The sequence below is a fragment of the Myxine glutinosa genome, chromosome 6 (assembly GCF_964187855.1).
Source record: "Myxine glutinosa chromosome 6, kmMyxGlut1.1, whole genome shotgun sequence".
Classification (NCBI taxonomy): Eukaryota; Metazoa; Chordata; class Myxini; order Myxiniformes; family Myxinidae; genus Myxine; species Myxine glutinosa.
The window spans coordinates 127,183,348-127,202,206 of NC_136266.1; the positions used below are offsets into that span (position 1 = coordinate 127,183,348).

An 18,859-nucleotide genomic window follows, 5' to 3' on the forward strand; every position below is an offset into this window, starting at 1 on the left:
ACAATACAGGCAGACTTACACGAATAGGGAATGGCTGGAAGGGGGAGAAGGTCCAAGCAGATGGCAGGGCAGGAAGGTCCGGGCAGATGGCAAAGCGTTGAGGTCCGCTCCAGGTCGCGCTCCGGTCCATGCTCCGGGCTTGAGGCGAAACCCGGCGGCAGCTGCACGTATCGGTTTCACGCGGTCGGACAATGCGAATATATTGCGGTATTGTCGCCGTCAACGGACCCACTCTCCTGCCTTACGACACGTCGTGTTCATCTGCTGCCTCTCTCTGGTCTGCCGTTCAACTCCATGAAAAGGCTTTGCGTTCGCGCTTTTATTGAAAGCTTCGCGTATTAAGCCGCGTCCGCTTTGCTCCACCTACCCGTGAACACGCCTCGGCCTGGATTGGTCACAAGGGTTCATTCGTACCTCCCCTCGTGACGCGTCGATGGGGCCATGCCTGTGTTCCTGGCCGCTCCTCCCTTTTCCTCCCACTCTGACCGCGTGCGTAATGGCGGCTTGCGGCCAGCAAACAAACCAAAAGGGCAGCGAACGCTGCCATACGGCTACTGGCACTTTGGAGAGAGAGAGATGATTGGGGATAATTGAAGGGGCTATCTTATTTGATTAATACAACGCAGAGTCAAAATATTGGAAACAGATCCTTAACTGAAACACATACTAATGAAATAACTAAAGAAGAATCTATGGTGTCCTACGTGTTGCAATATGACCTAACTAGGGTGCGACCTTTGAACTTTACACCAAAAATGGGAGTATTTACAGGGGATTATTTATAAGGGAACATTTACAAAAATTTACTAGTGAAGGGTTCTCAAAACCACAACAATATATATATATATATATATATATATATATATATATATATATATATATATATATATATATTATTCCACCATACTTTCCACTCTACAGGCTTACATTGTACCAGACATAACATCCCGGACAATACAAACATTTCACTTATAATGTCAAGTTTTCGACATCAGTGGATCCTGTTGCAAATACGGTGATACCTCCAACTCACATGGGGTCAGTGGAGGAGGAGGAGGAGGATTGAAGGAGGCAGGGGTTAACAAGAAGGGCAGCAACAAAGCATACAAACAAACAAGAGGGAAGGACAAATAAAAGTGTTGCTCATGCTACATCAGGGATAATAAATGAATAAAGAAATAAATGCAATAACCAAATGCAATTTCCTTTTTGGTGATCACGTCGTATTCAAGTAGAATCCCATGGGAGCACACGGAATTAACTATTTCCAGACACCTGCCTGGCACCGGTCTGACACCATCCCTCTGATCCCATCGTGCGGTCTTCTCACATCCAAGGCTTTATGGAAGAGCATTCATTACACGGCTAGTCCTTTGTGGTCCAATCCGAATCACAGCACGTACTCCGTGATACCAAGGCACAGCTGCAGGGCCGCTATTCTCGTGCCATGCTCCATCCAGGACTATTGTGCTCCAACAAAGAGGTAAATGGCGATTTGGGCAACGACTCACAAAAGGCCCTTAATTATGCATATGTATTTGCATTGGACTGTGTCCTGCCATCTGCGTATTTCAATCATCTGGGAGGTGCTGTCAGGATTCCCAGCTTGATTTATGCTATTTCTGCTAAAAAAAAAAATTTACGCCCCGTGAAAAATCACAGCAGGTTCAAGTAAGGAAAAAAAAAAAAAACCTCCGACCTTTGCTTTGCTGCTGTGTTGTCACAATACTGTGTACATTTTGCCACACCGTGTTTGTCTTTTTCAAATAAACGGTTTCTGTTTGGAATTCCACGACACGGACTCCAGGCTACCTTTTTCCCGTCCTGGCCCCACAACATGACAGCCGGTGAAATTACATGTTTGCGAGTGCCGAGCATCTTGACGGCCACGAAGAGGCCAGTCTTCGGAAGTATGGACCTGATTTCCCATCATCGCAGTAGGGCCCTCATCCCAATTCGGGGATTGGCTACAAGTGGACGATAAACAGTTAACGCTTTGATTCGACGAGTCAATTCATTGACGTCTCGATGCCTTTGTATTTTGTACATCTGCTCTTTCGATGCTTAAATTGGGGTAGCAACCGTCGCGAAGGCTCTGACGTCACAATCCCCATTGTGTCCCGTGAGTCTGTGCGGTGCTCGGGCACAGATGGGCCCACGATGGTCCGTCGACCGTGCGTACATCTGTGAGGCTCGGTCGGACGATCTCTCGGTGGATGGTCATGTGATGCTGGCTGCCCGTTTGTTCAGCCTCGGGTTTAGATTACCCAAATGGAATGTCAGCCGAACTCACGTCTCATGGATTACAAGTTCAGCGAACAAAGCCAGCCGTCAAATTAAATAATTGTCATCCCTGCCATGTTCTGCAATCGTCTCAGCAAACTTTGGAATAATAAACTGTATGTCTGTTTAGCTTTCGATTACAATCCACACGTCGTGTAGGCCTACCTACTACCAATCCATTTTTCAATTACAATCCATCCATTAATCATGCTCTGATTTTCCAGATACCTGCAGTCTGTTTTTAAATTACAATCGATCCACCATGTACCTCTCTGCCAATCCCGTATATTACAATCCATCCACCATGTACCGCTCTGCCAATCCCTTATATTACAATCCATCTACCATGTACCGCTCTGCCAATCCCATATATTACAATCCATCCACCATGTACCGCTCTGCCAATCCCTTACATTACAATCCATCCTTTGAGTGTCTATATGCCAAGCCTTATTTAGATTGTATTCCATCCACCATGCACCGCTCTGCCAATCCCTTATATTACAATCCATTCTTTGAGTGTCTATATGCCAAGCCTTATTTCGATTGTAATCCATCCACCATGTACCTATCTGCATTATCCCTTATATTACAATCCATCTGCCGTGTACATATCTGCCAATCCCTTATATTACAATCCATCCAACGTGTACCTATCTGCCAATCCCTTGTATTACAATGCATCCGTGTACCTCTCTGCCAATCCCTTGTATTACAATGCATCCGTGTACCTCTCTGCCAATCCCTTGTATTACAATGCATCCGTGTACCTATCTGCCAATCCCGTATATTACAATCCATCGTGTACATATCTGCTAATCCCTTATATTACAATCCATCCATCGTGTACCTATCTGCCAATCCATTATATTACAATTCATCCATCGTTTACCTATCTGCCAATCCCTAATATTACAATCCATTGAGTAGATCTATCTGTCAATCCATTATATTATAATCCATCCTTCGAATAGATCGACCTGCCAATCCTTGTTTAGATTATAATCCATCCACCATGTACCTATCTGCCAATCGCTATGCATGCTATGATATAATCGTTTCAGATATCTGGCAATCCCACATAAATCGACATTATATGTACACAAGCATCTGCCAATCCGTTTTTAGATTGTAATCCATTACATTAATCACTGTATTGAACTGATATACACTGTCACTGTCCAAGGCGATTTCAGTGGAAACCACCGGGTTTCCTGCACTTAATAATACTAGGGCATGCCCGTACTATATATATATCTAAAATTATATCCCCCCCCTCTATTTACATGAAATGGTTTGGTCCATTCGCAAAGCCAAAGCGAACGGCTTGCGAGTACGGTAGAACCCCCCCCCCTCTATTTACATGAAATGGTTTGGTCCATTCGCAAAGCCAAAGCGAACGGACGTGCGTGCCAAGCGTCTCTGATTGGTCGAATCGTTTTTTGGACATAGCTCGGTAACTACTTGTCCGATTAATATGAAACCTTGAAAAGGCACATCCTCAGGTCCCCAGCAGTATATCTGGCAAGTTTCAAGTATATTGGACCCGTGGTTGTCGAGAAACAGCGGTCGCATACACACAGAGATTACTGGAATTATAGATAGATAAATATAAATTTATATTACAATAATATAAATTAATAATATAAATAAAATATAAATTTATAAATTTATATTATTAAGTGCAGGAAACCCGGTGGTTTCCACTGAAATCGCCTTGGACAGTGACAGTGTATATCAGTTCAATACAGTGATTAATGTAATGTAATTAATGTACAGTTTCCTGCACTTAATAAACGGAATAATTTGCTTAATTCCTGCAAATTACTTTCTTAAGCCTTTTCTATGGTTTACCGCCTTGAATGGACCCGATCCCATCACACCTCAATAGGCAAGTGGGGGTCGAGGTCATTAGTACCTGGATGTGGGTCCTCTACGGAGGGCCAGAGGTATGTTCCATTACAAATCAGCTTGCTATCGCTTGCCAAGCCAGCCGTTCCTTATCGACCGTTTCATTGGAGGGCTTTTCTAAGTGCTTAAGCCGCTTGGCGAGCACTCTACAAGCTGATTTTACCTGCACCACCGAAGGTTTTTACACCTGTTTATTTGTTTGTGAACAGCATATGACAAAACTAGGTGAATGAGTTGGTTCGGTGATAATAATAAGTCGATTAGATTTTGATTCAGGTCCGAATCCAGATCCGACCTATCAGTGGGATAGAAACCATAAACTGTTCATCCTGGTGGAGGTGTACGCTTGTACCTGTGTATAAATAATTACTATGTGTTATATGTTCATCCGAAGATTCTTGGGGGACTTGAGGAAGAGAATTTAAGCAAAATGTTCAAAGCAAACCTGTTACATTCACAACACTGTGTTGGACTCTGCAGTGTTGTTCCTCATCTACATAAATGACCTCCCCGATGTTCTGGAAAAGTCTCCCTTCCTTTTTGCATATGACCCCACCTTGTGTCGTGCAAAACCCCAGCCCACTAATAGGCAGACGGCAGCTGCGTCACTCTCTGCTGATCTGGAAATGATTAGATGCTGTTCTGACAAATGGAACATGTCCTTCAATCCCCGAAAAGTCATCGTCTCAGCCTCGATCCACTCCATAGGGATTGTCAAATTAACCCATCTATATCTATTTCCATGATCGGCCACTGGAAGAGGTTCTGTCTCTTGAATTTATCAGTATCAGCAAAGCTCCATAAAAAGCTGCAGCCTGGGTATCTTCCATTGTTTCTATGATAAATCAGAACAACTCACACTCTATAAGGCCTTTTATCCATCGATCCACATTACTGTGTTTAATGGTATCTATAAACTCCACAATCAAGACAAGTTCTTTATTTATTCATTTTACTTAAAATCTTCACGTTGATTGGAGCATTTTAATGAACTCCAATCAACGTGAAGAGCCCTGGTTTTTTTTCCTATGGGCGAGTGCCGCAGCATCGCATCTGTCTCTGCTGCAATTCAAACCTATCATCAATATTGGCATCTCCCACAATGAGGCCGAAGTACAAAACCTGTTGCTCTCACACTCCATGTGGAACCACCTGCTGACAAAGGCTGATAACCCGAACTATTCCTTCCAAGGCTTCAAGCAGGCATTGCACCACCATCTCATTACTATCCCACCAATCCTTACCCACAATATTTATTACCCCCATTAATCCCTTCCTAATTGCAACCCTCTTACTTGTAGATTTATATCCGCCCCCCCCCCCCCCCCCCAACCCCCCTCACCTGCCTCTCTCTTTCCCTCTTCCCATCTCCTGGTGATTTATTGCCTTGCTTTCTACATCCAACTGTTACCCTGCTGCCCCACTGTCCGTTCTTACCATCCATCAGCATGCTCTTCAATGAGCCTCGACCTTGTAAATATATATATATATACATATATATATATATATATATATATATATATATATATATATATATATATATACATATATATATAAAAATATATATATATATAAATATATATATATATAAATATATATATATATAAATATAAATATATATAAATATAAATATAAATATATATATAAATATTCTTTAACTGCCACCCTCGTGATTCGCATGCTGGGTGATGAATCAATGTGTGCACCATCCATCATAAGGACAAAGCAGCTAGTGGACCAATCTACAAGCAAAGATCTTTGGTATATACTTTGAAGATCTGCGTCTCGCAAAAGTAGGTGAGTTATGCTGCCACCCTGAAAAAAGCATGCCACTTACCCTAACAAAAACACATGCCACCATCCTGAAAAAAGACATGCTGCCACCCTGAAAAATGACATGCATCCATCCTAAAAAATGACATGCATCCATCCTAAAAAATGACATGCATCCAACCTAAAAAATGACATGCAGCCATCCAGAAAAAAAGCCACGCCGCCCCCCTGAAAAATGGCATGCCACCACCCTAAAAAAGACATGCCACCACCCTAAAAAAGACATGCCACCACCGTGAAAAAAGATGCCGCCATCCTGAAAAAAGATGCCGCCATCCTGAAAAAAGATGCCGCCATCCTGAAAAAAGATGCCGCCACCGTGAAAAAAAGACATGCTGCCACCGTGAAAAAAAGATGCCGCCACCATGAAAAAAAGACATGCCGCCACTTTGAAAAAGACGCTGCCACCATGAAAAAAAGACATGCCGCCACCGTGAAAAAAAGACATGCCGCCCACAATGAAAAAAAGACATGCCGCCCACAATGAAAAAAAGACATGCCGCCACATTGAAAAAGACATTCCGCCACCGTGAAAAAAAGACATGCCGCCACTTTGAAAAAGACATGCCGCCATCGTGAAAAAAAGACTTGCTGCCACCGTGAAAAAAAGACAGGCCGCCACCGTGAAAAAAGACATGCCGCCACGATGAAAAAAAGACATGCCGCCACCTTGAAAAAGACAGGCCGCCACCGTGAAAAAAAGACATGCCGCCACCGTGAAAAAAAGACATGCCGCCACTTTGAAAAAGACATGCCGCCACCGTGAAAAAAAGACATGCTGCCACCGTGAAAAAAAGACATGCCGCCACTTTGAAAAAGACATGCCGCCATCGTGAAAAAAAGACATGCCGCCACCGTAAAAAAAAGACATGCCGCCACCGTGAAAAAAGACATGCCGCCACCATGAAAAAAAGACATGCCGCCACCTTGAAAAAGACAGGCCGCCACCGTGAAAAAAGACATGCCGCCACCGTGAAAAAAAGACATGCCGCCACCGTGAAAAAAGACATGCCGCCACCATGAAAAAAAGACATGCCGCCACCTTGAAAAAGACAGGCCACCACCGTGAAAAAAAGACATGCCGCCACCGTGAAGAAAAGACATGCCGCCACCGTGAAAAAAGACATGCCGCCACCGTGAAAAAAGACATGCCGCCACCGTGAAAAAATACGCCGCCCCCGCGAAAAAGATGCCGCCACCTTAAAAAATATGCCGCCCCCGTGAAAAAAGACATGCCGCCACCTTAAAAAAGACATAGCGCCACAGTAAAAAAAAGAAGACATGCTGCCACCTTAAAAAAGACATAGCGCCACAGTGAAAAAAAGACATGCTGCCACCGTGAAAAAAAGACGCCGCCCCCGTGAAAAAGACGCCGCCCCCGTGAAAAAGACATGCCGCCACCGTGAAAAAAGACGTGCCGCCACCGTGAAAAAAAGACATGCCCCACCGTGAAAAAAGATGCCGCCACCGTGAAAAAAGACACCGCCCCCGTGAAAAAAGATGCCGCCACCTTAAAAAATACTCCGCCCCAGTGAAAAAAGACATGCCGCCACCTTTAAAAATACTCCGCCCCAGTGAAAAAAGACATGCCGCCACCTTAAAAAAGATATAGCGCCACAGTGAAAAAAAAGACATGCTGCCACCGTGAAAAAAAGACGCCGCTCCCGTGAAAAAAAGACATGCCACCACCTTGAAAAAGACATAGCGCCACTGTAAAAAAAAAGACATGCCGCCACCCTGAGAAAAAAAAGAAATTCTTGCCTAAAACTGCAGATATACAGTAGGTGTTATAGTATAGGTGGATATTTGTTGACATCAGTTGCTTGCTATCTCAGTGTGTTTATGTTTAGTTTAGCAGCTCCTACACTATAAACAAATCATGTAAACAGCTTGTCGGGTGTCATATGAGAAGTGCCATCTTTGGCTATGAAGGGCAACCAAAGCACGGATGACTATAATGATATTTCAGAGTCGATTTATATTGTGCTCTGGAAAGACACAGTTTCATCTGTAATTGTAATAATTTAATTTCCCCCATCAGTACATAGTTGTTGAAACTCGGTGTGAGATCGAATCGACAAATCTGCTTTGATTGTTTGCTCATCCAGAAATGTTTCTCTGAGATCGATCTATTGATATTGATATATTTATCTATTGATTTGATCGATCGATCAACGCAAGGTAAAGGCTGCAGATTTAAAAAGGGAGAGTTTGTGACATATGTGCGTTCACCGATTATAAAATAGCTTCTACGTTTGTGACGTCAAATGTAATATATTAGATTGTGGCAGAAATGCTCTGTACATCGAAAGACGTTTTAAAATTGAAAGTTGGATGTGCGTGTTTGATTGAGACATCATGATCTTTTTGAGATATGGGTTATAATGTAGACAACAAGGTTATTAGAATTCCTGTCATTTAAAAAATCGATCACCTAGTGGATGTATGGCCTAATTACCAGCAGAGATATACTTTCAAAAGTGGACAAAAACCTCAACTTCGTTGGCGAAATTAGTATTTGATTATATAGCTGACAGCCCATCCTTTTCCTGATTTCATGCTCCATCGTGCAGGGGCCATGTTGGCCTGCACTGGTGCTCCTGCCACAAGCAGGTGCAGCCAGGTGTGCACGCTCCATATAAATGGTGCAATGGAAGCAGCCCCAAGGGACTTCCCGTAGAAAATCGAGTCGAAATGAAAGCAGATTTACTATTAGATTGGTGGAGGACTTTGTAGTTTCACAGATTTACACAGCCAGAAGTGGATTGAAGTCAGTTGCACGCAAAGTGATCAACCTAGGCTTTCTTTCTGACCTCTCAACATGCAGTAAAAAAAAATCAGTGAAATTGGACATTGTGAGTGAAATGGGTGTAAGGAATGAGGTGTGTTGAGGTAAGAGTATGCTGAAAATCCATATAACAAGGATCGTTGAGGTTAGACAGAGGAGGGGGCAGGGGGAGTGGGAGGGGTTAGATGAGGCCACACCTCTCTCAATCATGCCCCACCTTCCATCCATCAGATTGAATAACTACATAGTGCTCTTATTGTGGAGCAAAATGTCATCTTTGTGTAATAAATCAGGATTTTTGAAGGTCTCGGTGATGAGAACAACAGATGAGGTGAGAATGGTATATTTTCCAATGGGTTTTTTAAATATCCCATGCAAAATAAGATTTTTTTTTGCATTCATGATGGAGGCTCATGGAAGAGCAAAATGGAAGGGGAACAAAATAGAAACGAGGAAACACTGGGATACAGGAGAGTAAACGTGAGAGTGAAATTAGATCAAGGGTGGGGGAGAAGGACACATGGCGGTAAAGATGAGCACAAGCTCAACTAGAACGGCACTCAGTAGAGAGCAAACCTCCGTCAGGTGAACAGTTTACGTTTTGTATCCCAGAGTAGACCAGAAAATCACAATACAGAATCGCATTTAATCAAAATCATCCGCAACAACTTTTCCGAATCCGGATGTTCACCAAAATCGAATCATTTCGTCCTTGTCACATACGCTACATCTCTGCCAAATTTCGTCCGAATCCGTCCACAACTTTTTGAGATATTTTGTTCACAAACAAACAAACGGACAAGCAAACAAACAGACAGACAGACAGGGGTGAAAACATAACCTCCATCCACCTTTGGTGGCAGAGGTAATAAACCACAGCAAGGAGGGGAAGGGGAATGTGGGGATGAAATAGAAAGGAACAAACCTGTTATTACCTCCGCCATCGAAAGGAAGGTTAGGTTTGCACCCCTGTGTGTTTGTCTATCTGTCTGTCTGTGAACGGGACATCTCAAAAGGTTGTGGACGGATTTGGACGAAATTTGGTGGACAGGTTGTGTGTGCGACAAGCACAAATTGATAAGATTTTGGTGAAGATGTGGATCCGGATACTAGAATTTTAAAAGTGATTTTTCACCATTGAGTGATAAGGCTATAAACGACATGTAGCAAGATATTTCAAAAGCTTGTGGACTACATATGACGAAACTAGTTGGAGGAGTTGGTTCGGTGACAAGAACAAGCCAATTAGACTTTGGTTCACGTCCGAATCCAGATGCGGCCTACCAGTGGATAAGAAACGTAAACTTTTAAGCTTGGCAGAGCGACACGCTCCATACCCAGTGTCTTTCAAGTGACCCTCGCAGGAGGAGAGGGTATTGCATTTGGGTCCGTTTGTCTGTCAGTTTGTTTGTCTGTCTGTCTGTTTGTCTGCGCAGAATAAATATGATTTTCTCGGCAACCGTTAATCCGATTGACAGGAAATTTCCACCGTAGGTGCAACTCCACCGGTATAATTTTTTTAAATGATAATTATGACGTCATAGGTCACGTGATATGGGCGCCATCTTGGAAAAACCAAAAAACTTTGCACCTCTATATCTCTGAAAGTGCTGCATGAAAAATTGAGACCTCGATCATTGTAAAGAACTCTCCATGGGGAATAAAATATGCCAATGATGATGTCATGGGTGCCTCCATTATGACATCATAATTCGACAAGTACAAAACTTCATCCGATTAAGATAAAATTTCTTCAGCATCATCGAGGGATACATTGGCGGAGAACAAAAAATGATGACGTCATCGGTCACGTGGTTCGGCCACCATATTTGTTTTTAACACAAAAGCCTTAAAAAGCACTGAAAGCACATCCTGGCAAGGGTCTGCAATCTCAGATTGCTCTTTCTTGTTTATGATGTGTTTGAAATGTTCCATGAAGAATGTGGATTATAAAGTTTGTGTGACTGTAATCGTTGATGTAATTTTGAGGCAAATCCATCCTCCGTGATCCTCAACCCAATGATCTCGTAACTCCTCACGAGGGATGTAAAGGCAAAACTTTTTCTGCGCAATAGACATTCTGACATTTTATATATATATATATATATATATATATACTGTATATATATATATATATATATATATATATATATATATATATATATATATATATATATATATATATATATTATACACACAGCAACATTGGATCCTTGACGAGCTAAATGAGAGAGGGAATCAGGTTCACAGAGTGACACAGGACCAAGAGGGAACAGGGAGACAAAGACATTGCACATGAGTGGATGAGTTGGAGAAAGGAAAGGCGGCGATCTGGGATGGGTTGTTGAGTGTAGAGAAGGGCAGGCATGGCCAGGTGTGTGGTATAGGAGAAAGCATGAGGTGACTATGGGCAGCACTCTTGAAGGATTGAAAAGAGGGCACGAGATCATACACAGGGAGGCAGTCGGCTCCACAGATTGGAGAACAGAGGGATGAAGGAATGGAGGTGAATGTCCAAATTAGAAATGGAAAGGGTAACCAGTTTTGGGATTCTGGAGGAATTCATGCGACTAGGGCTGGCAGAGCACAGAAGGAGCTGCACTGGAATGGCTGCTGTGCTTCTGCTTCAATGTCATTATGTGTCATCGATTGTAGTGAGCGAAACCTGAATCTGCAACAAAGACTTGGTTTTTAACAGCGATTTATTTGTTTGTAAATTCCGTTTGTTTTGAGCTGTGTTCCTTGTTCGTAAGTCGGATGTACTTTTAACGGCTCCGCAAAACCCTACTGGACACTATATGGAAGCATGCCTGAAAAACTATGACTCGTGGCCCTTTAGACTGGACATTCCGGCAGATATTCTTCCACCGTGATGCAAGGTGACATTTGATAAGGAGCCATCTATTTCTTACGTAAACAAACATGGCAGAATTTTAACCACCCCCTCCATTTTATGCTACATTAATTCCTTACTTTTATTTCCTCCAAAGCCTTTTTACAATCTCCTTCCACCTAATCCATCCTCTCAATGTTATTACTTTCACTGTAGCCTTAAAGCAGGCAATAGTTCGTCTCCTCGTCACAAAACATACTGCACAGGGATCTTTAACGTCCACCAAGGACCAGTGACTCCTCCTTTGGACTGAACTTCATCCGATGGACGGCGCACACACTGATGTATTGCTCTGTCTGCGAAATACCAGGGTGACAATTTATAGCTAGGTTGGGATTCAAAGTCAGTTTAGACAGCTCAATGTCCAATGTGCATACTGTTACGTGCTCCTCCCCGACCCCCTGGTCACGGTGTACCTCCGAGCCCCGAGAGGAGTCACCGCAGAAAAATGTGTTATTCTGTGTGTCAAAGATCAATGGAGAAGCCACCACAATTGTTACTCACAAACAAATATTGTATTGAGATCACACAAGAATAACGGTACAACAACAATAGTATTCAAAAGTACAATCAATATGTCCTATGATGGTACCATCAGTTTTGCAATATATAACTCACTGTGCTCCAAGTGAGTGTAACAAGAACATTCCCCAATGTCTCTTATTCCCGGCTCCAAGACGAAGTTGATTCGCTCCAGCAATCGCTAGAACGATGTCCAAACGACCAGAATCCCGTGCGGATGGCCAGGGCAGTCACACAGCCGAAGCTGTACATAGGCGCCCTCAAGGCGAGTGGGAAATCCAAAGGTGCCCTACAGGCAACTGAGAGATCACACCCTTGGGTATGGACGAATTAGCCTTCAAAAATCCGCGTCACACACACGCCCCAGATAGACGTCTGAATGTGGTGAGAATTGTCGAAAAGAAACGAAACCGTGAGCGAAGCACAAATCCCGCGCGAGTCAAAATGGCCGATAACCCGGTCTCGTGGCGCACGGCACGGCGATGATTCTCTCCTGAATCGATCGCAAAACCTGACCTGCAGGTTGACCGGTCACAGCGATGACAACTCTGTCGTAGGAATTCCTCTCCCGGAAAACCGAAAGTTCGCTAGTGACTCTGGCTCGCCAACGTTCGCTTCAGAACCCGGAGCAACTCGGCTTTATTGTCTGACTCCTTCGCTCCGCCCTTTTCCTCTTCTTCTTGTTCGTCTTCCGGTTCCCGATCCGGTTTCATTTTTAAAACATTCCTTTTACCTTTTGACAATAATAATTGCTATTTCCCTCAAACAACAATAATAATAATACATGGAACCAGAAATGTCTCAAGTGGATGAAAGCCACCGCAACGGAAGTGACAAATCCGTCACAATACCTCTAAGTTATCCTGCCAGGCCACGGTAGAAAATTAAATTGATATACATAATATATATATATATATATATATACACACACACACACACACACACACACACACACACACACACACACACACACATAGATACACACACATATATATATATATATATATATATATATATATATATATATACGTATTCATTGGATGGACACGTTAAGCGAGCATGTCTGCCAGTAAATATTCCATAGTGTCCTTCACAAAGAGTAGGCGAGCCATCACCGGCAAATGAATAAGTTACCAATTCCTGCCCTAACCAGCAGAGGGCATTGCATGTGCCGGGGCCCTCAGCCAATGATGCTACCCCGAAATCATGGACTGCATACAAAAGAAGAAGAAGAATGTGTCAACCCTCCATTTGATGCATTTGTACAAATTTGAATTCCAAATTCTGCTGTGCAATGCCGCAGGACTTGTTGTGAAACATTTCAAAACAGCTTCTCGAATTTATACCTTCAAATCTTCCAAAGATTGAGGTCTGTTTCGGAATACTCTTGCATTGACGTAGCCCCACAAGAAAAAGTCCAATGAAGCCAGATCCGATGATCTTGGGGGCAGGTGTTTGATGCATCCTCCTCGTAGGGATATCAGACGTCTAGGAAACTTTGTGTCCAACCATTCCACGATGGCACAATTGGTGTAGGACGAAGAAACATCTCACCGAAAACAATGGGGATTTGATGTTGTCCTCTCCTATTTGCAGTTCTCTCTTATAAAAACAAAAAGGTCATAAGCATTTTAAACCTTTTATGGAATACCTTGGATTAGCCAAACTCATTCACCAATTGAAGCACATTATAAACTCGAGCAAACGTTCACCTGAAAGACAGCGGTCAGTTGATATCGATATACAACAAAGTCTAACCTGAAAAAACCTAGTATAGGTTTTCTAGTATACTAGAAATACTAGTATATGTATATGTATATATACCTTTTCCTAGTATATATACATATACATACACATATACATACACATACATATACATACACATACACATACATAAACATACACATAAACATTACACATACATACATATACATACACATATACATACACATACATATACATACACATACACATACATATACATAAACATACACATAAACATTATACATACATATACATATACATATACATACACATACATAAACATACACATAAACATTACACATACATACACATACATACATATACATATACATATACATACACATACATATACATAATTATACGTCAACATACACATACTCGTACATATACATACACATACACATACACATACACGTACCGTGACATGCAGTATCCCTGTGCGGTATACCATTGAGATGTACCAGGTATGTAAACGCTTGTTCGCAAGGATTTAGAATGAGATGTATGCTGGTTGCCTTTAGATGGGACTAATAAACTGTATTCTTGTGTTGTAGGATTGTATTGAGAAATAGCTGAATAAAGCCTCAATTCTTGCCAGAGGTCTGAGTTTAATTTCACAACAATTGTGGTTCCGTTGGAGGTATTGCACAATACTACTACACATATATATATATATACAGTAAAGATGCACAATAATCATTAGAATTAACAATACCATAAATTGTTCATCCTGAAATGACTCATGAAACGAGCATCACATTGTGAAGAGAAGAAAGTATATTCACGATGAATAATTCATACATGACCGCTGGATTTAGAATAATTGGGGACCATGATGAAAATTTGGAACTGATGCTTGTAGTGCTAATTGAGGTTAAAGTTATCGGTTTCCATTTATATAACGATTTCTCGTGATGTACAAACCTCTTTTATGTCACGTTTTGGAGATTATTGGAATTAAAAACTTATGTGGATCACACATTTATCGTCGCAAGTTTCAACCGGCGAGAGACTGCTCTGTCTCAAATTCTTCCTTACAGGATGTCAGGTCTGCTGCCCACCTGTCACCACCACCTCGTGACTTCTCCAATTGTCACTTCTGAGCTTTACTACATCCCCCGAGACCCTGTTCCATCCATTCTCCTGCAACTTCGTTCCTTGTGTTGCGATGCATACATTTATTCTTGTTTCCCTTGCCCAATTTTGTCTGTCGAGCTACTACTATTACTACTACTACTAATATTCGTACTACTACTACTACTACTACTACTTGTACTTCCACTACAACGATTCCGACTACTACTGTTCCTACTACGACTATTTGTACTACTATTATTCTTACTACTACTACTACGAGTATTCGTACGACTATTTATTACTTATATTCCAACTACTACTACTATTCATGCTTCTACTGTTACTATTCCTACTATTCCTACTACTACTACTATTACTACTGCTATTTGTAATTTGTACTATTACTATTCTTACGACTACTACTACTAGTATTCCTACTACTACTACTACTATTGCAACTACTACTACTATTCCTACTACTTTAACTACTATTCCTACTTCTTTAACTACTATTCCTACTTCTACTACTATTACTACTACTATTTGTAATTTGTGCTACTACTATTCCTATGACTACAACTATTCCTACGACTACTACTATTCCTCCTACTAATACTAGTATTCCTACTACTACCACTACTACCAAATGACTAGTACCTCTACTACTACCACTATTCCTATGACACTTACCCCTACTATCACTATGACTACTACTACTACTACTACTACTACTACTACTACTACTACAGCCCAATTATTGCCACCTTATTGTGTTTGCCCCAAGTCTTTCGCAAATCAGTTGGCCAGGTCTGACTATCGACCGAAAGCAGCAGGAATTTGTAATTTTAGAATATATTTCCCTCTGCAATGACGACACCACCATCAGGATCATGAGGTCTAAGAGGACCATTGGAGGGCAAATGTAACGATGTCCAATCGGAACGGATGTCACAATCAGAACCATAAGGTATAATATGGCAATTAGAGGGCTATATAGTACGTACTGCAGTAATTATGATGTCCAATGCTTCTTGTGAAGGATATTGTTCCTGCTGCGTTAACACTACCCAGATCCTGTCCCTCAAAAAGTACTCGCACAAATAAAATGAATCTACCTCCACACGTACAATTGGTATCCTTCCCTTTATGTGGACCAACCATGTCGGTCCTCAGTCCTCGTGCCGTAACCATAACAAAAGGCGATGAAAGGCGCGGGACGGAGCGAAGAGCCAAAGGCGCCCGAAATGAGCCAAGAACAGGGTTAATTAAGCGTTTCAAACACTTGGTAGGCGTTAATGAATGCGTCCCCCGGTGTGTGCGAGGAGGAGCTCCAGGTGACAGGGGTCGCGAGGGCATTTAGACCCAAATGCACGAGGAAAGGTCAGGCGAGGGTCCTGGGGCGATGGAAATGGGAGTTGTGGGAGAGAACCTGCGGTTTCCACGTGCACACTACAATTACTCAGCAGGAATCTTGGAATGTCACAGGACATGATGTTCATGACTGATGGTGAGCATTTGACATTGAGAATTGATGGTGAGCACACGGTGGTGACCACTAAATGGTGAACATGCCCTATTTAGCGCACAACTGCAGTGATTACATTGAGACCGGTCGCACCCGCCGACTCGTGTTTAGGAACCGACTCATGATCTCATTCCGCTCACGTCCATTTCCCGCGAGTCTCGTCCGTGAGTGGCAAGACCTGCAAGCCTTACCCGGGCACTGCTGTCCGTCTGTCCGCCGCATGGCTCCCACCGCTTCCCCGGTCACCGTCTCGGCCTCATCACGACATGTCCAAGCACCGGTCCGAGGAGCGTCCCTGACGCGAAGATCAAGATGGACTCGGTCAAGGACGAGATCAAGATGCACTCGGTGCTCCAACCTCCAACAGAGGGTCAGCTGCTTCGGAGGGGTGACGAACCCCGACTCGATCTCTAGATTCCCGGGTCGTCGCGCGAGGGCTGGACTCTCCCCTGGGTCATCGGCGGTCGACGGTCCATGAGCTACGGGGTCGATTCGCTGGACCCGGACAAGCCGTGGAATCCCAGAGCGAGCTTTCCTTGCGCGTGAATGCCGTGGATTCTGGTAACGCGTCCTCCGAACCCAGGAACACCCTCCCCTCGTCCCTCCATCCCTGCTCTCTCCCCTCACTGTCAGGACTTGAAGAATCACTATTGGCTGAATCTCGGTCCAAGCAAAGAGCTGGACTTGCACCGTCCTGCTGGCTCCTGCCATCAAATTGGGAGATCCATGCGGACAGGATAGTTTAAAATAGGCATTTCTGTAGATTGCGATTTAAGGAAATTTTCCTTCTGACGTCATGAAGGGTTGCGCAGTGGGAGATTTTACGAACGATGGATCCATAGCGATCCTATACGTAATGAAATATTCTTCAAAAAGATTGACTAATGGTCCGTCCACCAACGACTAAAGATTTTACATTTGGAGTCATTCCCGGGAAATGCTCAAAATGTAATTTGTGGTCATTCAGATAAGGTTACAAATGTGTATGTGTGGGTTTCAGTAACACGGTGGAGTACAGAGAGGCGGCTGCCACTGCCAGCATACAGACCATTTATCTTTGGTGTAGGAAATGCCCTCTTCGGTAGTTACATCCCATGGACCACCCCACTGATGATGCAAGATCGAAGCATGATGTGACCAAAAGGTATGCTCCGTACAAACTCCTTCGCTCCCCTTACTCCTATCTCCTAAACTTCTTTACCTTCTATCCCAAAACTTTCCCTTCCATGCCCACCCTGCTACTGGTCTAGTTGGCATCAGTATCCTTGTTCTAAAATCCTGCTCTACCATTCTTGGTCATCCGGCTCTATCAGCTTTATTCAGTCCACCTTCTCCATCAGCCACCTCCCATCTGTATATACAGTCACGTGAAAAAGTAAGTACACCCCATGTGAAGTTTTGACTTTTTCAACATATTTCAACATACAGCTATTTGATCTTCATTTCAACAATATTGATAGATAAAGGTGATATAATATAACAAATATCATGAAACATTTACATTTTGTAGTTCATTGTATAATTTAAATAAACATAAATGCAAATTTCGCATGTGGAAAAAGTAAGTACACCCTTGGCTCTAATAGGTGGTATTGCTCCCTTTGGCAGAAACAACCTCAAGTAGGCGTTTCTTATAACTGTCTACCAATCTCTGACATCGACTGGGATAATTTCTTGCCCACTCCTCCATGCAGAATTCTCTCAGCTGTGCGATGTTTGAGGGGTTTCTTGCATGCACAGCTCGTTTCAAATCCCCCCAAAACATCTCGATGGGATTTAGATCCGGGCTTTGACTTGGCCATTCCAGAACCCTCCATTTCTTTCTTTTCAGCCATTCCTTGGAGGATTTACTGGTATGTTTAGGGTCATTGTCATGTTGCAAGGTCCACCTTCGGTTGAGCTTCAACTTTCAGACAGATGGCCTCACATTATCCTCAAGCACCCTCTGGTACAATGAAGAATTCATAGTGGCTTCTATGATGGTGAGCTGCCCAGGTCCTGATGCAGCAAAGCTGCCCCAAACCATAATATTTCCACCACCATGCTTTACAGTTGGTATCAGGTTCTTGTTGTCAAATGCTGTCTTTGGTTTTCGCCAAACATGTCTTCTGGTACTGTGGCCAAATAGCTCTACCTTTGACATCTGTCCAGAGCACATTGTTCCAGAATTGCTGGTCTTTGCCTTGGTGTGTGTGCATTGGCAAACTTTCATCTTGCCCTGATTTTCTTTCTGGACAGCAAAGGTTTCCTCCTGGCACACCTC

At 42.9% G+C, this 18,859-nt stretch overlaps 1 protein-coding gene across 1 annotated transcript in view; it reads right to left on the reverse strand.

The window, feature by feature from the left end:
* Positions 1-17,475, reverse strand: part of TMEM108 (transmembrane protein 108) — a 93,985-nt gene extending 76,510 nt beyond the window's left edge. Inside the window, exon 1 of the mRNA XM_068119396.2 lies at positions 16,788-17,475. Coding sequence (XP_067975497.2) covers positions 16,788-17,307 — 520 coding nt within the window. The 5' untranslated portion in view covers positions 17,308-17,475. The remainder of the gene's footprint in view (positions 1-16,787) is intronic.
* Positions 17,476-18,859: the final 1,384 nt, after the last annotated feature.